Source organism: Protobothrops mucrosquamatus, unplaced genomic scaffold (genome assembly GCF_001527695.2).
Source record: "Protobothrops mucrosquamatus isolate PMUCROS unplaced genomic scaffold, P.Mucros_1.0 scaffold1001, whole genome shotgun sequence".
Taxonomy (NCBI): domain Eukaryota; kingdom Metazoa; phylum Chordata; class Lepidosauria; order Squamata; family Viperidae; genus Protobothrops; species Protobothrops mucrosquamatus.
This window is the reverse complement of record NW_015387238.1, coordinates 352,026-370,925: the sequence shown is the minus strand read 5'-3', so window position 1 is coordinate 370,925 and position 18,900 is coordinate 352,026. Positions and strand designations below refer to the sequence as shown.

The following is an 18,900-nucleotide window of genomic DNA, read 5'->3' as shown; positions in this document are numbered from 1 at the left end:
AGAATGTGATTTATGACTGTTAGTTAGAGGAGGGAATTGTGATACTATGTGCTTAGGGGAGGGGAGTCAGATTTTGGCTTGGACTATGAACGTGCCGATGTGTTGCTACTCGAATAAAGATCCTTTAAGGTAAACAATGTCTCGAAGTTCTTTGAAGAGTTTCATCTGTCGGAACCATGACATTGGCTGGAAATGAACTGGACAGTTGAGCTCTAGGGAGGGGTTTGAAAAGGGATGCTTTAATGTAACATTTTGCAGAACATTCCAGAACTGCCTCAGAGAATATTAGTAAGACACAAAGATAAGAAGAACCCAATTCTAGCAGAGGGGAAAGGAGGGAGGAGAGGTAGATTGTTGGGAATGTCTGATTGTTGCAGACTCATTGTCAGCAACTGGCAACGAGGACCTGATTTCCTGGGAGAGTCCTATGGCCAAGAGAGTCTTCCTCAACCTTAAATACCAGCAGTTAGAAGTCAAATTGCATTTTTACAAGAGGCACACACACAATCACCAAGGTAACCTCACTTCTTACAGACTCAGGGGAGTGTCCAGTTGAGGCAGACCTGCAGGACAGGTTCTTCCTTGGTGGGTGCTGGTAGCTAAACCCACCTGCAAGGTTTGCCCTGGGAATCAGTCACAAGACTCCCTGGCAGCCCCAGGGACTTTTAAAGTCATCCAAAGGACTTGGGATCATGTGGGGAAAGTGGCCTGTTTTAAAGATGCATCCCGTCCCCCAAAATATCCTTGGCAGAAGCCATAAGAGCAGAGACCCCTTGGTCTGCTGGTGGCCACTCAGGAGTGTGAACTCTCAAGGACCAACGTGTCCGTGGCTCTCCCTCAAGTTGTCTCAAGACCAGGGGAGCTGCTGCCTGCCAACCGGAGGGGCAAAGAGTTGGGAATTCTACAAGAACCTCAAGAGACTGTTCAGCAGCCCCCTTCATGCTTCCTCCCCCCCACCCCAAACTCTGCCAGTGGCTTCCTAGGAGACTGAAGACCAGCTTCTAAAGAGAATCCAGGACTGGGCAGCCTCCGGGGGTCTCAGCTGGAACCAAGGGGTAGCTTCAAGCCCTGTGGAGAAATGGGTGTGCAGGATGGAGAGCAAGTAGACCGGGCACCTGGCGGAGGGGGGCCCTCTCCTTCACCAGGGAAAGACCTGGTGGTTTCTGGGTGGCCACCTCACTTTCTAACCCACCAGAGGTTAGATGTTCTGGCAACAAGGGGTCTCTCTCGCTCCCTGTTGGGTGGGCAAGACTTTGATGGGCTCAATGGTGGTCCCGTGGCTGAACTCTGTCTCAGGTTGCCCTCCTGCAAGCTGTCGCTGGGATACAATCCGGTAGATTTCTGGAGGAGAAGAAAAGAGAGAGGAGGCCATGTGGAGTTGGACGTCCACCTCAGTCTGGAGCAGAAGCAGTCATGGGAGGAGAAGACAATCAAGGCTAAAAAAATAACTCAGGTCCAGAGATCCCAGGAGATCGACCTGCACATCACTGATTTCCCTTCTGAAGTATATTAAGTGCTGCATCGTTATAATTAGCTTCTCCAACGGCCCTGCATCCTCTCATCTTCTCACTGCAAAGGGAGTTGTTAAACACGGATGTCATGCCGAAGTGATTTCTTCTCATTTCAGTCAGAACATGGGCATTTCCAAAAGCTTTCATCTGGCACCCATCCAAGGGTGGGGTTCAGATTGACTTCTGCATCTGCTGGGCTATAAAACTTCCCACGTATTGCGGTGGCCTTCCCAAAGGGAGAGTCTGAGTACTGCAGAGTTAGGGAAGAGGCCACCTCTCCTGAAGCCTGCAGAGGTTATGAGACCCACCTGCACAGCAGGAGGAGAGGCTGGTTGCCCAGGGACACCTTCTGGTCTTGCACGACATTTTGAAGCACAAAAATAGCCTCATGAAATGTAGTCGTGGAACACACAAAGGACAAAAATACAAACCAACCTGTACAAAGTTAGAGTAAGCCCAGCTCCAGGTGACCTGTTTGCACCTGCTGGGTGAATGCACCCTGGGTCAAAGGTTGGCCAAGCACTCCCAAAGCTATTCTTTTCCTGCTCTTAGGCACAACTTCCTCTAAAGCAGCGTTTCCTGACCTCAGGAGCTTTAGGATGGGTGGACCTCAACGCCCAGAGTTCCCCCCAGCCGGCATGCTTTAAAGTGAAGCCTTTATGTCTGCCCAGGCATTCGTAGGAGGAGGAAGGAGGTTTGTTTTGGAGCCTGCCTCCACAGCCAGGTGTTGACCTGCAGGGAACCTTCGGTTAACCTTTCTTGGTGCTCATGACATCCAAGGTGCGTTGTAGGCCCTGTCAGCCAGGGCTGGGTCTGCCTGCCTTTTGCCACTCCCAAAGCAGAGCATAACCTGCGTCCACCCGGGTAGGTACGAAGGGAAACCATACATACCTGCCAGGATGTTGTGAAAGGCTGCCTCCACGTTGGTGGAATCTAGAGCTGATGTCTCAATGAAAGACAAGCCGTTCTTTTCTATGGCAGGTGAAGACACAGAAAAAGGTATCATCAGTCAGTGATGGTGATGGTCCACACATACTCTCTGTGAGAAGCTCCATCCAGCCCTCATGTGCTCCTCAGACCTCAGCTGCCTCATCACCACCAGAAGTGCTGAGGCTCAAAACAATCTCATCCCATCTCCCACCTGTCCGGAGATGGGGCCCTCCTTGAGTGACACCAGGTTCAGGCACCAACCTCAGAGCATCGGCAGGTGGCACCTGATGACCATCTCTCCCCAGATCCCCCGAAGCGGATTGCCTCCCTTTCAGTTAAATACTTTTTTTATGCTTTTCAGATCCATTTTATGCTTTAATGTATACCGTTTATCTTCTGGTTTTAAAATGTTTGTCAGCCCCTTTGGGAAAATCTCTTTTTAGCTGTCGCTTACAAATTCATAAATAAATAAATGTTAGGCTGAATGTCCTAGAATAGTCCATCATTTTTAAAGATAGTGAGGGTTGTGTGTCCAGAAGACACTGACAAAGTTCAGAATGAGGATCCAGGAATCTTAGGTGTCTTTTTCTAATTAAAAAATACACATGTTTAGCTCCCTGAATCATGTTGCTGGAAATTAAGTGTCCAAATAAGGGTTTTTAAGTGAATTAATTTTGCCCCTCGCCCTAATTTAAAAATGAATGAAAAAAATCAGTGACATCTTAACCCCTCTGGGTTTCCCGCACGCTTCCAACGGCCAGCGGAAAAGGCGGCCAGACTTAAACACACTGCTCCTTCTGTGCACAACCCTCAAGGAAGGGGCTCTGTGAACACACCGAGGGCTGCAGGGCGCCCCCCTTGCTCCAGGCCCAGGAAACGCCTGGCCAAAAACCTTGGAAGAACCGACAGGGAGCTCACCCACGTGGACCAACAGCAACGCTCTGAGGCTCTCCTCCTCCACCCAAGGATGCAGCAGTGGTGCCAAGGGCTTAGCTAATGAGCGCATTCAGCAGCATGAATGAGTCACGTGCTGAAGTCACTTCCTGTGGCGAAGTGGAACGGATGAAGGGCTCTTGAGCTGGCCAGAATCTCCCTGAGGGAAGGAGAGGCTCCGAAGCCTCCTCCTCCCTGGGCCGGGACCCTTACCTGCAAAGCTCTTGGCCTCGTCAGTGGGCACGGCCCGCAGGTGTCGCAGGTCGCTCTTGTTGCCCACAAGCATAATGACGATGTTGGCGTCCGCGTGGTCCTGCAGCTCCTTCAGCCAGCACGCTGCGTTTTCATAGGTCAAGTACTTGGCGATGTCATAAACCAGAAGGGCACCGACGGCCCCTCGGTAGTAGCTGCAGGGGGCGGGGGAGGTGAGGAGGGGTAGAGTCACTTGGCAGCAGAACCAGACCGACAGCAACGTCTCCCTTCACCACCAACGGGGGGGGGGGGCACCGATCCCAACATGGCCTCCGGTCCTCCCATTTACAGGGGGCTGCCAGGCTTTGCCCAGAAATCGGGGCCATTGCCAGAACAAACCTCGCAGGACCATCATGCCAAGCCGAGAAAATTATATTTGATTTAAGTGCCATTTCCAGCATCTCCATGGTCAGGTGATCACAATTCATGATGTTTTTGCAGAAAACTTCCAGTTTCTAGCATGGCTGGCTGGGGAATTCTGGGAGTTGAGGTCCACCTGGCTTAAAGTTGCCAAGGTTGGGAAATACTACCCTAGATGGATTTGTTACGTTTGCCTCAGCTCCGAAGCAGAAGCACTGAATGAGCTCCAGGGAGCCTTCGCAAGCTAATACAGATCAAGGAACCGGATTAGAGGGCGAGATCCACCTTTAACTTTTCCATTAGAAAAGAAGGCCCTGCCTAGCCAAGCCGCCCTCTCCCCTTCCCTCTTGGGCGCCCAGAGGCAGCAACCAATTCTCTTACGCGGAAGTGATGGCCCGGTAGCGCTCCTGCCCAGCTGTGTCCCAGATCTGGGCCTTCACGGTCTTGTTATCCACCTGGATGCTGCGCGTGGCAAACTCCACCCCAATGGTGCTTTTGCTCTCCAGGCTGAACTCATTCCGGGTGAAGCGCGAAAGCAGGTTGCTCTTCCCAACACCGGAGTCCCCGATGAGGACGACTGCAAAGAGGCAAGTGACTCTGTGATTAATTAAAATACCTCAGGAGACCCCTCTGAAAAATGATGTCTCGTGCTTGGTTTTTGTTTTCGTAAGGAAGTTTATCTCATCCACATTTCTGAATTGTTTTGAGCCAAAGAATAGGCCAGGCTTTGCGCCAAGCAATTTGACATCAAAACCTGAACCTCCCCGAATATGGTGAGGGAGATGGAAGTTTCTACATATGATTGATGGATGGATGCTAGAGAAAGGCTAGATACATAGAAGATAGATAGATAGATAGATAGATAGATAGATAGATAGATAGATAGATAGATAGACAGACAGACAGACAGACAGACAGACAGACAGATTTATTGATCTCAAAATGGCCACTTTAGAATAAAATAATTCACCAGCCCAACAGAAGAGAGGGCAGCTGGGTTTATATTCATCAATAAGTTTCAGGCTGTTTCAGAAAATATCAATAAACAACCCTGGGTTTTTAACACCTTATTATTGTTATATGATGCAAAAGTTCTCTCTAGATCAGGGATAGGCAACCTTGGCTCTTTTATGACTCTCAGAATTTTATGACTCCCAGAATTTTTATGACTCCCAGAATTCCTGAGTCAGCATGGCTGGTTCAGGAATTCTGGGTGTTGAAGTCCACAAGTCATAAAGGAGCCAGGGTTGCCTACCCTTGATCTAGACCAGGGGTAGGCAACCTTGGCTCTTGAAGACCCTGCCTCCCCATCATCCTACACCAGTTATGCCACACCATTTATCCAAAGAAAAAGTTGCAGCTCTCACCAGCTTTATAATAAAATGTACTAGGCTTAAAGGATGCTAGCAGACTCGTTCTGAATGTTGCCCCATCTGAAGGCGGAGACAGAACAGTAAAGGCAGCTTCACAAAGCAATTCCAAGCCTCTTTATGTAGAGAGGAGATTCTGCTCTTCCTTTTATTATTTTATGTTTCATTATAAAATAAAAATGCGGACTTTTCCAACTTTTTTCAGTGCAGTAAAATATAAGAAAAACCCCATCTTAACCTTTTGTTTCCCACTTCACAACATTTCAAGCTGTTTCTATTAACACCAAGATTATTCTAGAAACTAAAATCAAATCATTTTTTTCAGTTTCTAGCACAAATCCAGAAGCGTTTTCCAAGGAGAAAAAAACTAGATAAATTCTTCTCTTTAATTAAAACCACTTTTACAATCCACTCTTCCGTTCTGTGAACAAGTGTGTCTTTCCATTTTTGTGCATGTAAGACGTGCATAATTGATGCACACCCTGCTCTTCCCAGAGACCTACAAAAGGGGATCTCCTCCCCAAAATCCCTGGGCTCCTGAGCCACTGGCAGGTCCCTCATTCTGGCCTCTGACAAACCGGCAGGTGAGGTGTGTGGCACGTGGCCCGTCCCACACCTGGAGCCGCCCCGAGTCCCAGCCTGACTCACCGGCTGGAAAACTCTGTTTGGGCAACACCGAGCTCAGTCCCCAAGACCAAAGGCCTGGCTGGGGAATTCTAGGAGTTGAAACCCGCCTATCTTACAGTTGCCAAGCTGGAGAAACACTGATATAAACAGACAAATGGGTACCAAAGGCCTTTAAACCTCAGGATAGCTGGATGTGTGAAAGCAACATCTAACTCGGGATGTGTGTGTGTGTGTCCAACCTGGGAACTTGAAGACCTGTGGATTCCCAGAATTCCCCAGCTAGAAAAGCTTAATTCTAGTTGTTTTCCTTCCTCCTTTCCACTCAGAATTGAGTGAAAGCTGAAAGTTGATTCCCCAGCTGGCTGAGGAATTCTGGGAATTGAAGTCCACAGGTCACGTTCCCAAGGTTGGACGCCCCTAGGTCGGGCTCGGAATTTGGGGAGGGGGGGTCTCCTCCCAGCCCACCTGGAGCAGTCAGGTGAGTCCCCGCGAAGGCTCCTCCGCGGGAGCGGTGCCGCTTCGAGGGCTGGATCAATCCGGAGTGGGAAGCGGGAAGGAAAAGGAAGCGGGATTCCCACGAAAGTTCACCGGCTCTGCGGAACTGCCCCGGCGAAACCGGGGAATCGCTTCCAGGCCTCTTACGGCCTCGGAACCGGGAAATGAGAAAGGAGCAGCGTTTCCAGGCGGGGGTGGGTGGGGGGTGGGGCGAGTGTGCCGGCTCTCACTCACTCTTGAACAGGTAGTCGTACTCGTCGTCCTTGCCCCGCATCGCCCCGGACTTCTGCGCTGCCTCCCGACGGAGCAGGTCAGCCACACCTGCGCGTCTCTCCTCGCCCGGAAGCGCTGGCACAGATCTCCCCGCCCGGCGAATTCCCGCGTCTGGCCGGCTTCGGCTGGGCGGTTGGAGTCGGGCTTTCCCGGCTGGGCTGGCGCCTCCCCCGTGGCGCTGATTGGCCCGGCCTCGCCCCGCAGCTTTACTGACGGCAGGCGGGTTATTGGGCTGCTCACCTGGGCAGGTAGGAGGAGGGGAGGCTGCAGAGAGAAACTTACTCAGAGGTCTGAAGCCTCCCCCATCCGCCCGTCTGGGCTCTCCCTGCCTGCCTGCCTGCCTACCTGCCCACCAGCTGTTCTTGGGAAAGTCCTGGCTGAGGTTTACTGACAGCAAAGCGTTGCCCTTTGCGTGTTTCCAGATCCACAGGTAAAGGTGGAAGAACAGGTAGTCCTCAACAACCCTTTGCTTGGCGGTGCTTGGAGATGCAGCAACATTGTAACAGGGATTTACGAGCTGTCCTTGCACTTATGACGGAGGCAGCATCCCCATGGCCACTCAAAAGTTCAGCCGCTTGGCAACAGGCATGTATTGACAACAGTTGTCGTTTCCCAGGGTCATGAGATCACCGCCTGAAACTCCCCCGCCCCTCCCCCCAGCCAGCTTCCAACAAGCAAAATCAATGAGGAAGCTGGATTCATTTAATGACCCTGTGACTCACTTCACAACTGTGGCCAAAAAAGGTCATAAAATCAGGAGTGACTCACCTTCTTTTGCTATGGCAATCCTGGTCCCAATTGGTGACATAAGCTGAGGGCTACCTACACTACATTCTGTGGTGCTCAGCCGGAAGAGACCTGTTACAGTATGTGTGACTTTGATCCTCTCGCGATGTATCTAATCTGTGCTTAAATCTGAATTGAGGAAGCACAGCTGTTTGGGGCTGGAAAAACCATTTTGGTAATTTTTCCCTAGCTCTGATAATTACACCAAATCCGCTTTTTTTTAAACAGCAATTGATATTCACCCTTCTTCTTAGGGCAGAGCTCGGCCTGGCTACATTAATGGCAATCCATGGATCTTGCTGGGAGAGGATGGATTCCCGGTTAGCCAATCCTTTCAAGGTCTGAACCAGACTAAAAATCAGCACTCGACAGTTTAATGTTCTTTTCATTGCTGGGAAAATGCCTGCCTGAGTGACCTGGATTTTCCTTTGAGTGATTTTAGGGGTGCTGGGTGAGCCCTGATCTCCTGGCCTCTTGCATGATGCACACCTGAAAACAGAGTCCTTAAGAACCGGTTGCCTGCCAAATGTAAACTTATACCAACTAAACCAGTTCTAAGATACCACACAAGGTTAATTTGATACCCAGGAGACGCATCCGGCAGCCCATACTTAAGTAGCCTGCTCATCACACTGTCATGGGACACTTTGTCAAAAGCATTCACAGCCTTCCCACCATGTAATAAGGAGGTTCTTTGAGGGCAGTTGATCAGCAAGATTTCTTATTATTATTCCATGCTCTAGGTTTTATTTTTTATTTTTATTTTACTGGTTAAATTTGTTTGCTGCAAAGTGACAATCTTCTGGACATATCTGTGCCGACTCCTGGTGGTAACCTGCAGTGATCGTGGCACGTTTGTCCTCAGGAAGGAGCCCAATTTGGTGCAGAGAGGCAGCCAGAGCATGGAGACAGCGATCCCCAGCGGAAAAGTCAAAGGAGCAGAGCATTATGGCATTGACCTTCAGCTGACGGGACAGGAGGAGAAATTGGCAGTCAAAACAGGCATTGCTGACTGAGGGGCTGAGAAATTTGAGACGTGGGCTTCTCTCTCCACTGGGGTTATCAAGTCTGAATTTTGGTGGTGGGGAGAAGTTGGAGAGGGAATTATGCTGCTCTGAGGTCCTACAGCCTCTTCCACCTGTCCTGCACTGGGCACTCCCCCTTTAAACCTGCCTGGTCCTCAGGGATGGAGGTCTTCTGGATCTGGTGGCCTGTCTGGAAGAACCCCATTTCTTCTCATCTTGTTGAGGGGGATCCAGGATGCCTCGCACGCCCCTCCCAGTTCCCTTCACTTTGCAAGACATGCGATTGTTTTCCCTTAAGAGGACCATCATATTAAGCCATGTGATAAACATATGCACTCCATCATCCAGAACAATTTATTTACAAATATGTTAATATATACACATTTATAAATGTACACACACAGTACAAGAGACTCCCATCCCACAAAGTCACATGTCTTGTGGGTGGAAGATTTGGAAAAGAATCAAGTGATGCTCGCAGGCAAAAGGAATCACTGCAAGTAAGAACTCTCTGCCTGACGCCAAAGGCACCGGAGGAGGGCATGAGAAGCGCCTGCCGAGCCCAACCTGGTTCCCAAGTTACCACCTGGAAATGTCTACGAGGGGAGGGCTACCTGCGACTTTCAGCTTCATTTCTCTGCAAGCAAGCAAGCAAGCAATTTAGGCTTCTGACAGGGGCGATTGGTCTAGCTGCAGCCCCTAAACAAGGAAGAAAGGGAAGAGACTAAAGGGAGGTCGCCAAGGATGTGTTGGTCTTCTCGTGGTCCATCCAGCCTGGCCCCACTGAGCCGATTATTCCCAAGGGAAGACATCGCTCCACATCAAAAAGGTGGCATGAGGAACCAGCATCCTCTGTTCTCCCTGCCCGCAACTGAAGGATCACCAATATCCCACTTCTACATACATGCATCATAAGGCACCATTCTCTCAACCGATTGTGGTGAAAACCAACCACAATTTGGTGCAGGTGTGCTGTACAGTAAGCCACAACTCATATTTCCTTGACCCAGCGGCTGGGCCCACACGCTGCCCTTAGCTAGAACATCACCTGCCTGTGTTGACCTCTTTGTATTCATTGCCTAAATTGAAATGGCCGCCCATCTGATCTACGTGACTCAAAGCGGGTAGCAAAACATTGTTTAGCATTTCCTTTGAACTCAGTTACTGTAGATTGCAACCATGGACAGTAACTTGGTGTCGTGTGTAAATATGACCATGGTTTGTGTGTGTCTTGGTCAAGGTCTCTTTTGCCAGTTCCTCAGAAGGGTCTCATTCACCAGCCCTCACCCCTTCCTAGGAGTCCAGTTTCATACATGCCCACCATTTGCTCAGAGTTACAGATTCTACTTCCAGGTCACCAATCGTCAGGTCCTTGGAGGAATAAAATCTTTATCTTTCATTTGGATTAGCAGATTCAACATATACCTTGAGCCATGGAATCTCCTTGCACAGCAACCCTTTCTGGATTTCAACCCTTTCTCTAGGGTGGCCAAGGTGTTGGGCTGGTGTTCTGCCTGGACCACCTTCCCAAGGTAGATTCCCGTGCATTTTTACTCCTGGATCAGGTGAGGAGACTGATTTTTAATCATCTTCCTGCCAGAAATGGCAGAACGTTTCCAATTTCATCCAGTTTTTTGTAAAAAGCCCTCTAATTTCACTTTCACTGATGAGAAGGAAATGGCTGTGAAGAGCTGAGGACCAGAGGAGAGGAGTGTTCCTGCTCCAGCATGGAGTAGCCAAGCGAGCAGGGGTGTGTATGTGTGTGTGTGTCTTGCCTACAATGGAGTCAAGCTTTGCAGGGCAGCTGGAGAACAACCCGCGCACCAACCCAGGTCAGAAAACCCTTTTAAGCACCACCAGAAAGACCAATAGAGGTTCAGATAGGCACCACCAGAAAGACCAATAGAGGTTCAGCCATGGTTCCTCTTTGAGGAACCATGGCTAAGACCAGATAGGAAGCCCCTCCCCATCACCTCCTCTTCTAGGAGGTGCCAGGGAGCTGCCAGGGAGCAAAAGGCACTCGCCCCTGGCAAGGCTGCTCAAACCGTTGGGTCCTCCGGGGCAGCCATGGTTAGCATCAGGGGTTGGAAGGCAAGATCGGGAAGTATCAGTGGGAGGGAGGGAGGAAAGTGTTTGTTTCACAGGTACAGCCAGACATCTGGACTTAGAACTGACCTGTTGGCTGCCAACGTTGCTAACATGGGATGTTCTTGCTTTGACAACAGATGGAAAGGCAGACATTTTCTCTATTGCTTTTAGAATTAGTTGATGCTGGGAGGGGGAAATGGGATGAGAGTCCAACTAGTCATAACAATAATAATTTAGCTGTGGGAACCCAAGGACATTGGGCCCAGAGCTGGTAGTGTTTTGGCGGGCTGGAGAGCTGGGGAGAAAGCCTGCGCTTTAAGCTAATTGGGGAATGTGATTTATGACTGTTAGTTGGAGGAGGGAATTGTACTTTGTTACTTTGTATCCAGGAGAGGGGAATTCAGTTTTTGGCTTTAACTATGTAGTACTGATACTTTGTTTCTTGAATAAAAGATTCTTTAAGGTAAACAATGCCTCAAAGTTCTTTTGAAGAGTTTCATCTGTCGGAACCATGACATTGGTTTCAGTGAGTCCGTTCTATGCGTGGGTCAATCTGGATCCACTCTAGATCCAGCTTTGGAACAATTTCCTATGTTGCTCCAACACAAGACCAAATTCCCGAAGTTGAGGTAGGCAAACCAGGTCAAGAAATTCCAAAGCCCATCTATGGCTAAGTTGCTTTTAGCCTATCATGGCTTAATTTTGGCTTAATGTGAACCCAGGCACTAGCTCGTTGGGTAACCCAGGATTAAAATGTCCTCTTGGCTCAATGCAGTGCATGACCCTGGCTGATGACTCCCACTCACCAGCCCCCTCAGAGGTTCATGCAGCAGGCCTTCTTCTGCTCAGCCGCCGCCGAGGAGGATGCCGCGTTGGGATTTTCGGTAGAGAGAGAAATTTTGTTGTCTAGAGGGCTCTTCTGCTTCTGCTTCTGCACTTTATTGAAAATGTCTAGGAATAGGAAATGAAAAGAAAGTGGGTTTTCTATCTTTTACGTCTGCAGTGAAGAGACACCATCAATTTGCCCTCCAATAACTTAACGTAACATAAAACACAAAACGTGACATAACAACATAACATATGTATATAATAATACAATAATATAAATATGTGGGAGTTGACGTCCACACAGCTTAAAGTTGCCAAGGCTGAGAAACGGGTTCAGAGGATCAGTAACCTCTGACCCTTCAGAAGGGCCTTTGGGGACGGGAGGGACAATCAGGTAAAGAACAAGCGGGTTTGTGGTCACTGCTCTGTTTTCTATTTAGTTTGCTACATGCTGATGGCTTAGCCCAGGGATGGGGAACTATGGCCCTTTTATGAAGTGTGGACTTCAACTCCCAGAATTCCTGAGCCAGCCATGCTGCCTTAAGAATTCTTGAAGCCCACAGGTCTTAAAGGGACCACAGTTCGCCACCCCGGTTTAGCCTGAGTGGTGTATCTAATCTGTTTCCTGGATTATCGAGTGAACGCTTCTCCAAGATGCATCTGACTAGAGGGGCATATAATAAATAAATAAATATCCCACCCCCTTGAAGAGCCTTGCCCGGCATTCTGAGGGCAGGAAGCAGCTCTCCAGTTAAAACTCTGGGCCATCTTTGCCAATTTGTCTCTGATCCAGAAGAAATCCAGATGCCATCAAGTTCTGTTAAATAGCAGAACTCATTTGTTTCAGCCGAGGCAGCTGAGAACAGAAGTCTACTATGGACCAAACTCAAAACTAGGTAACATCTTGAATTTTCAAAGTGAGTTCCTGGCGAATTTAGGAAAGATTCCCTAAAGAAGCCCCCCAAAGACGATTGCAGTAACAGTGTCTTCTACTTCTTGCTGGATAATCAGGTAGAAGTCTATCAAGCTCCATGTTCTTCTTTCTGATGCCAAGTAAATAAGGTGTTAAAGACTTCCGTGCGTAGTGGAAAGCCTAAGTCTCGGCTGGCAGCCACGGAGCATCTGCTCCTCCTGAGGCGCCTCTGCCCCAGGTCACCCCCACCTACCTCTCAAAATGGTCTCGAAAGCCAGTTCCACGTTGGTGGAGTCCAAGGCAGACGTCTCCACAAAGAGCAGCCCGTTGTTTTCTGCGGCAAGGAAGACAGAAAAATCCCCTCAATGGCCAAAGAAGCAATGGAGTTTAACTGAATGAAGGTGTGAGAAAGCCACCGAAATGAAATTTGTTCCTATTTGCAGGAAGACACTGCGAGAGTGCCGGCTCCTTCTTCAGAGAAGAAATGTCGACTTCAAGGATAATGACAGCAGTGCCCACATCTCATTTTTAAAAAAGGACTTGTATGCTTTTTTCTTTGGATCTGTTTTTCTTCTAATGCCCATTTTAATGTGTTTTATTAAGATCATTAAATCAGGGTGAATAATTTGCTGGGCACGCCACTTCCTTCTCCTTGCAGCTTGTAGCTGAAGACCAAGCCCACTAATTACTTCCAAACCATTTTGGGCTTCAGATCCATCAACGTGAACTGCTGGGACTGCTGGGGATTGTCATCCAAAGCATCCACAAGGCCTGGAGCAGCCCGTCTGGTTTTTCATCCAGAGTCAAAGCCGTGGGCCACTCAGCGCTGCACTCACAGCCACTCAAGTCCCACCGCTCTGGGGAAGCTGCAGCCACCCCTTCCTACCAGCATACATCTTGGCCTCGTCCGTGGGCACCTCTCGGGCTTGGGCCAGGTCCGTCTTGTTGCCCACCAGCATCACAACGATGGTCGCCTCTGCGTGGTCATACAGCTCCTTCAGCCAGCGCTCCACCACGTCGTAGGTTTGGTGCTTGGTGATGTCGAACACCAAGAGGGCTCCCACCGCCCCACGATAGTATCTGTGGCAAAGAATGCGGGGAGAAAAGTGAGGACAGAGAACAAGATGAGAAGAGGGAGAACTCTGCCATCATTGCAACGTCTCCGCCGGGAAGGTCATCCCTGGTGGGGCTCATCACTCAGAGTTTCTGCTTCTCCCCAGAGCTTCTAACTCTGCTTGGCCTCTCCAGCCACTGACCGCTCCCCAGATCAGGCCCCGAGGGCGATGTGTTAGCCAAGGCGGTCGGATGGATGGAGGGCTGGTGGCCCTTTTCTGGCCAGGAGATGGCTTTTCTCAGAGAGACCAAAGGTTTCAGCTGAGAGCCTCTGCTCCAGTGTGGAGGACAGCTGGTACCGCTGGGTCAGTGCTGTCAACAAGATAGCCAAGGATTTGCATGACAGCACTGAGCACGGCCATGATCTCTGAGCGTTTCTGGTGCCACAAATGCCTCACAGAAACTGAAGCAGCTGCCTACCAGGCTTTTCCCATTCAGGTAAGGCACAGAGGAAGAGAACACAGAGACATCTTTGAACTGGCACAGAGACATCTTTGCTATCACCAAAGGAGAATATTTGCAGCTCAGGATTGAACTGAGGGGTCCTTGGTGCTCTCTGAGCTTGGCTGTTTTCTTGGAGCCGTTTCATTACCCAACTGAGTAACATCATCAATGCTAGATAACACTGGCGATGTTACCCAGTTGGGTAAGGAAACATTTGCGAGAAAAGAAGCAACCTCAGAGAACACCAAGGTCCCTACAGTTGTCCTCCTCCTCCACCACCACTCTGCAAACCCTACTACCTTCTAGCACTGGTGATGTTACCTAGTTGGGTAATGAAATGTCTGCAAGAAAACAATCAAGCTCAGAGAACACCAAGGACCCCACATCTGTGCTATCTTTATTGCAATACATGGACTGAGTGTGCACAGTATGCTTAACCAGTTTAGCAAAAGGCCCAAGGGTTACATGGATGTCATCCATCAAACCGGTTTATGAAAGTTTCGTGTCAGATGGTGTAAACCCAGCTGCTTCACTTTACATTGAACCTAGAAAATGGGCGACTCCCGTCATCCTGTATGACAGACACAGTTTCTCCTTCACACCTACAAGATGTTCCTCTAAGTTAAGACACGTCTAGATATGCCCTGATCCAACCCTGCCTGTATCCACATCCAGGCTGATCCTCCTATGACTCATTAATATACCCAACAGGTTCTGTGGGAATCACCTGTAAACACCTGATCAGGTCACTCAAAGCACCAATAATAAGTCAAAACCTGTTACACTGAGAAAAGTGGAAGGAAGGAGACATTTGACCAGGTGGAGACCTTCCCGGCTCTCAGCCCACTGCCCTCCTCGGCCACCCACCCTTTGCCTCTACTTACGCCGATGTGATGGCCCGGTAGCGCTCCAGCCCGGCCGTGTCCCAGATCTGGGCCTTCACCAGGGCGTCTCCCACCAGGATGGTGCGTGTGGAGAACTCCACCCCAATCGTGGTGCGGCTGTCGTGGTTGAACTCATTGCGAGTGAAGCGTGAGAGCAGATTGGTTTTTCCCACTCCAGATTCTCCAATCAGAACCACTGGGAGGAAGAAGAAGACAACGCTGTTTAAGACGCTGGGTGCATTTCTCTATCACTACATGCACATCCATTGCGTTAAGCCAGGCTTGTTTTAATCGTGGATTTGGGTTTGGGTTTTTTTTTAGTCAATCACAGTGGTTGACTTCAGACAGCCGTCTTGATAGTTGAAGCTGCCAAACCATCCCATTCCTCACAATTTGGCTAGCTGTGATTTGTACCTTCTGCAGCATCGTGGTCAAATCCAGAAAACAACTGAGCCAAGGGAATGTGCGGTTTCGGACAGTGAAAGAGGGAGCTGTGAGAGTACCGTGAGAAGCAGGGTTAGTTTCCCAGGAGAGAGGAAGAATTCCCCGGAGGCAAACCGAGGTACCCCTTGGCCTTGCAGGGGCCTCCCAAGACCCTTTGCCCAGCAAGGCAAGCTCTTCCCCACCCACCACACTGGGGCTGAGATTGTGCAAGTGCAAGCGGCTAACCACATTTTAGCTAAGGGGGTGCAAATCCAGTGGATGTGGTCACTCTGTGGTTCCTGAATTGCACTATTCTCCTCCCTCGGGAAATGGGGTTGAGTAAACTGAGGTTCAGTTAGCCATGGGGAAGGCATTTGTGAAATGAATACACGCACACACACACACACACACACATACCGTTCAAATATTTTTTTTATCTTTATAAGAGAATCTGCTGCACGCTCCTGAACCGGTCTGGGTGACTCAGAAGTTATGTCTGAAGTTATTCTGTGGCCTCAGAAGGGCCCTCCTCTTTCAAGATTTCACTTCTAGCAATCGGGGAGGGTGTGCTGAAAACCCGAGTAGCCCCCCCCCTCCAATGCACATGCTAATTAGGGAGAACAAAACCTTCCCCATCTCTTTGATGAAGCAGCAATGCAAAATGGGTGAAGCTGCTTGTTGCTTACCCTGCTGCAGCCTTCCTCAATTGAACCCATTGGAGATGCTGGACTACAACTCCCATCCTTCCCAGCCACCATGAAAGCATCCGGCTGAGAAAACCGGGTTATTGGGATCCCACCCTGTTGCTCCCCCAGCCAGACCAGCACCGTCTGTGGGAAAGGAGCCTGTCCTGGAGGGCGAGCCCTGGCAGAGACCAGCCTGGCTGCTCAAAGGCATCCCGAAGCCCGGATCCGCTTGCTTTTCCCAAAGGCCTCCGCCAGAAACACGGGCAGGCGTTCTGCTCTGGGCAAAGCTCTCCAGAACTCATTTGGCAGCAGAGATTGCACGCCCTGAAGGTTTTGCAACTTAATTGTGGCAGGAAGGGCAAATGCAAGGGGCCATAACGAAGTGAAGTGCACTGCCAGGCAGGGCACTCAAGGACTGGCAGCTGAAGGAAATTCCCTGAAAAGAAGGCAGCAGCCAGGGGAGATACGATCCTCTGATCATCCAGGGACTCATGGATTGGACTTTCTAGATCCTGAGGGAGGAGGCCTGATCCAGCAGAGTCGATGCTGGCTGGCTTCATCAGCAGGAGGTAGGGCCAGGACACAGCAGGAAGCAGCCTCCCTCAGGGGCTCCTATGCAGTTGCTCCTCCCAACACATTATAGGGTCCCAGGCAGGAGCACACCCATTCTCTCTCTCTCTCTCTCTCACACACACACACACACACACAGAGAGAGAGAGAGAGAGAGAGAGAGAGAGAGAGAGAGAGAGAGAGAGAGAGAGAGAGAGAAAGAAAGAAAGAAAGAAAGAAAGACTATCTGAAAGGAAGGCAACCTACAGGACAGACACCCCTCTTCTTCCCCAGTGCTGAGGGTCTATAAAGGCTGCCCCTCCTCGAAGCAGGGGGGCTGGAGCCTGCTAGAAATAGCCCAAGCAGGGGATGACCGGCAAGGCAGGGGCAAAGCTCTCAGGTGCCCTGGCCTGACTCGCAGGAACCCCAGACTGCAGTGGCCATCCGACCCCCAGGACTCTCCAGGGCTGGAGTCCTTCCAAGCAAGGTGAACCCTGAGCTGGGTCAGCAGCCGCACCCCAGGCGGGAGGGAGCCCTGCACAGAGCAGGCATTTCCTGGAGGAACCGGCTCCAGGGCCCCTCCCTGGGGCTGAACCGCTTCGCTTCTCCTGGCAGGTTGTTTGCCTGCCTGTCCACCGCCCAGGCCCAGCCGTGGCCTGGCAGGTGTTGCTGACTTCCCTCCTGCTGCAGGCGGACATGGGGGCTCTTCCCCTCAGACGCTGCCTGTGACCTCAGGGTTCACCGCGGTGGCTGCCAGTTGCCGGCCAGGTGAGGGGTTTGCCTTGCGCGAATGTCTGATTTAGGCCCTGGTGTGTCTTGCCAATCTCATCAACACTAAAAATCTCCACTGGTCAATAAAAGTACAGTAATAACAGCCCAGTCCAAGGAAGTTTGCCAATAACAAGAGAGAGATCTCCCTGAAACGTCGGCCCTTAAAGAGTCCTGACAAAAGAACTGTAAAAGGTTAAATGGAAAACATTTGAACTGATTATCCGTTTGGGTCTAAGGACACTTTGACTTTTATAACACTACACCTTCCTTGGCACCGCCTGGGCCAAGAGCTAAATTGCCCTGAGCCAGAATCATGGAAGACATCGAACAAAGTCATCAAAGGAACACCCGGATTAAAGGAAAATCTGTCCGGATTGAAGTTGATGAAAGTACACATCCAGCCTGTTCCTAGAAGATGATCTTCTTTTCAGTTTGCATTACCATGTTCATATACACCTTTCTGCTTACGGCACATAAAAAACACCCAAGGCCACGTGCAACAATAAGAGTTGAGGAAACTCCATGTGGGGCCTGCATAATTTGTCTCCTCTCAAGGTGGTTTCTGTTTTCATAATGGAAATGATGACTTCTTGTTCACACCAGGAAGCAGAGGGGGGAACTCTCTTACTTCTAGAGTTGTCTCATTTGGCCCTGCTTCTCCCTCCCTCCCTCCCTCCCTCTCTCTCCCTCTCCCTCTCTGTGTGTGTCTGTGTGTGTGTATGTAAGAAGGCACCTTGCAGAAAAATGCCTCTGTGCGCACAGAGTAAAATCTCCTCCTTTGGCTGTGAAGGGAGAAGGTGAAGGCTGGGCAGGCCGAGGACCTTCCTAAGGGCGCATTCAAGACTGTGCTGAATTTGATAACTGCTGCAAGATTACTAGTAGCTCAACGCTGGAAAATGGAATGTTTGCCCACTATAGAAGATTGGGTATTTAAAGTTTCAAATCTAGCAGAAATGGCTAAGATTTCAGCCTATGTGAAGGATTATTCACAAGAAAGATATATTTTGGTGTGGAGAAGATGGATAGATTATATTGAGAATAAATACGGAACTAAAAAGTTTCATTTGGTTTTTGAGTAAATTTTAGATTGTTAATGTAGTTTATTTTTTTTTAATTAGTAATAATAATGTTTAATATGTTTGTTCAGAAGAGAGCTAAAGGATGTTATAGAATTGTTAACTTAAGGGTGATATAATTTAAGACAGAGTATAATTATTGTATTGTTAACCCTGTGTGTGGCTCTGGGAAGTCGGGGGGTGGGTGGGGAGGGAGGGGGTGGGGGAGGGTGGGTTTTGGGGAGGAGGGGAGTTATATTGTAAAACTTTTAAAAATTTTCAATAAAAAAAAAAGAAAGGGTTCCTAAGGGCGCAAGTGGGGGGGAAAGAAGCAGGGGGAGGAACTGCTCGCACGGGACCCGCATCCTCCAGAACATTCACACCTTTGGGGAGTAAGGCTTCTGTTCTGGGCATTTTTATCTAAAACAATAAATACAACTCTTCAGAAAGAAGTAGGCCAAGTCTCAAAGGCTGACAATGGGCTCAGATGCAGCTAAACGGAAGGGGGCGGGGAGGGCCGAGCACATTTGGGGGTCCCAGAAGCCCCAAGAAGAGGCGGGTCCCTTCTGGGCCCTGGCAAAGGT

At 49.7% G+C, this 18,900-nt stretch overlaps 2 protein-coding genes across 2 annotated transcripts in view; both read right to left on the bottom strand.

The window, feature by feature from the left end:
• Positions 1 to 219: 219 nt before the first annotated feature.
• On the bottom strand, positions 220 to 6,851 carry LOC107290905 (ras-related protein Rab-11A-like). Its single transcript, XM_015819845.1, has 5 exons — positions 6,713 to 6,851; positions 4,368 to 4,563; positions 3,588 to 3,781; positions 2,403 to 2,483; positions 220 to 1,341 (listed from the first exon to the last, which is right to left on the bottom strand). Exons 1-5 carry the CDS (start codon positions 6,750 to 6,752, stop codon positions 1,199 to 1,201), a joined length of 654 nt encoding a protein of 217 aa, XP_015675331.1. The 5' UTR covers positions 6,753 to 6,851; the 3' UTR covers positions 220 to 1,198.
• A 4,307-nt stretch (positions 6,852 to 11,158) lies between these two features.
• Positions 11,159 to 18,900, bottom strand: part of LOC107290913 (ras-related protein Rab-25-like) — an 8,726-nt gene continuing 984 nt past the window's right edge. The window contains exons 2-5 of the mRNA XM_015819854.1: positions 14,833 to 15,028; positions 13,278 to 13,471; positions 12,645 to 12,725; positions 11,159 to 11,601 (exon numbers count right to left, since the gene is read on the bottom strand). Coding sequence (XP_015675340.1) covers positions 11,465 to 11,601; positions 12,645 to 12,725; positions 13,278 to 13,471; positions 14,833 to 15,028 — 608 coding nt within the window. The 3' untranslated portion in view covers positions 11,159 to 11,464. The remainder of the gene's footprint in view (positions 11,602 to 12,644; positions 12,726 to 13,277; positions 13,472 to 14,832; positions 15,029 to 18,900) is intronic.

Coding starts and splice junctions, on each gene's coding strand:
- LOC107290905 (XM_015819845.1), bottom strand. CDS start 6,752: ATGCGGGGCAAGGACGACGAGTACGACTACCTGTTCAAGA. Junction 4,564..6,712: donor GTACGACTACCTGTTCAAGA/GTGAGTGAGAGC, acceptor GCCTCTTTGCAG/TCGTCCTCATCGGGGACTCC. Junction 3,782..4,367: donor TACCGGGCCATCACTTCCGC/GTAAGAGAATTG, acceptor CGCCCCCTGCAG/CTACTACCGAGGGGCCGTCG.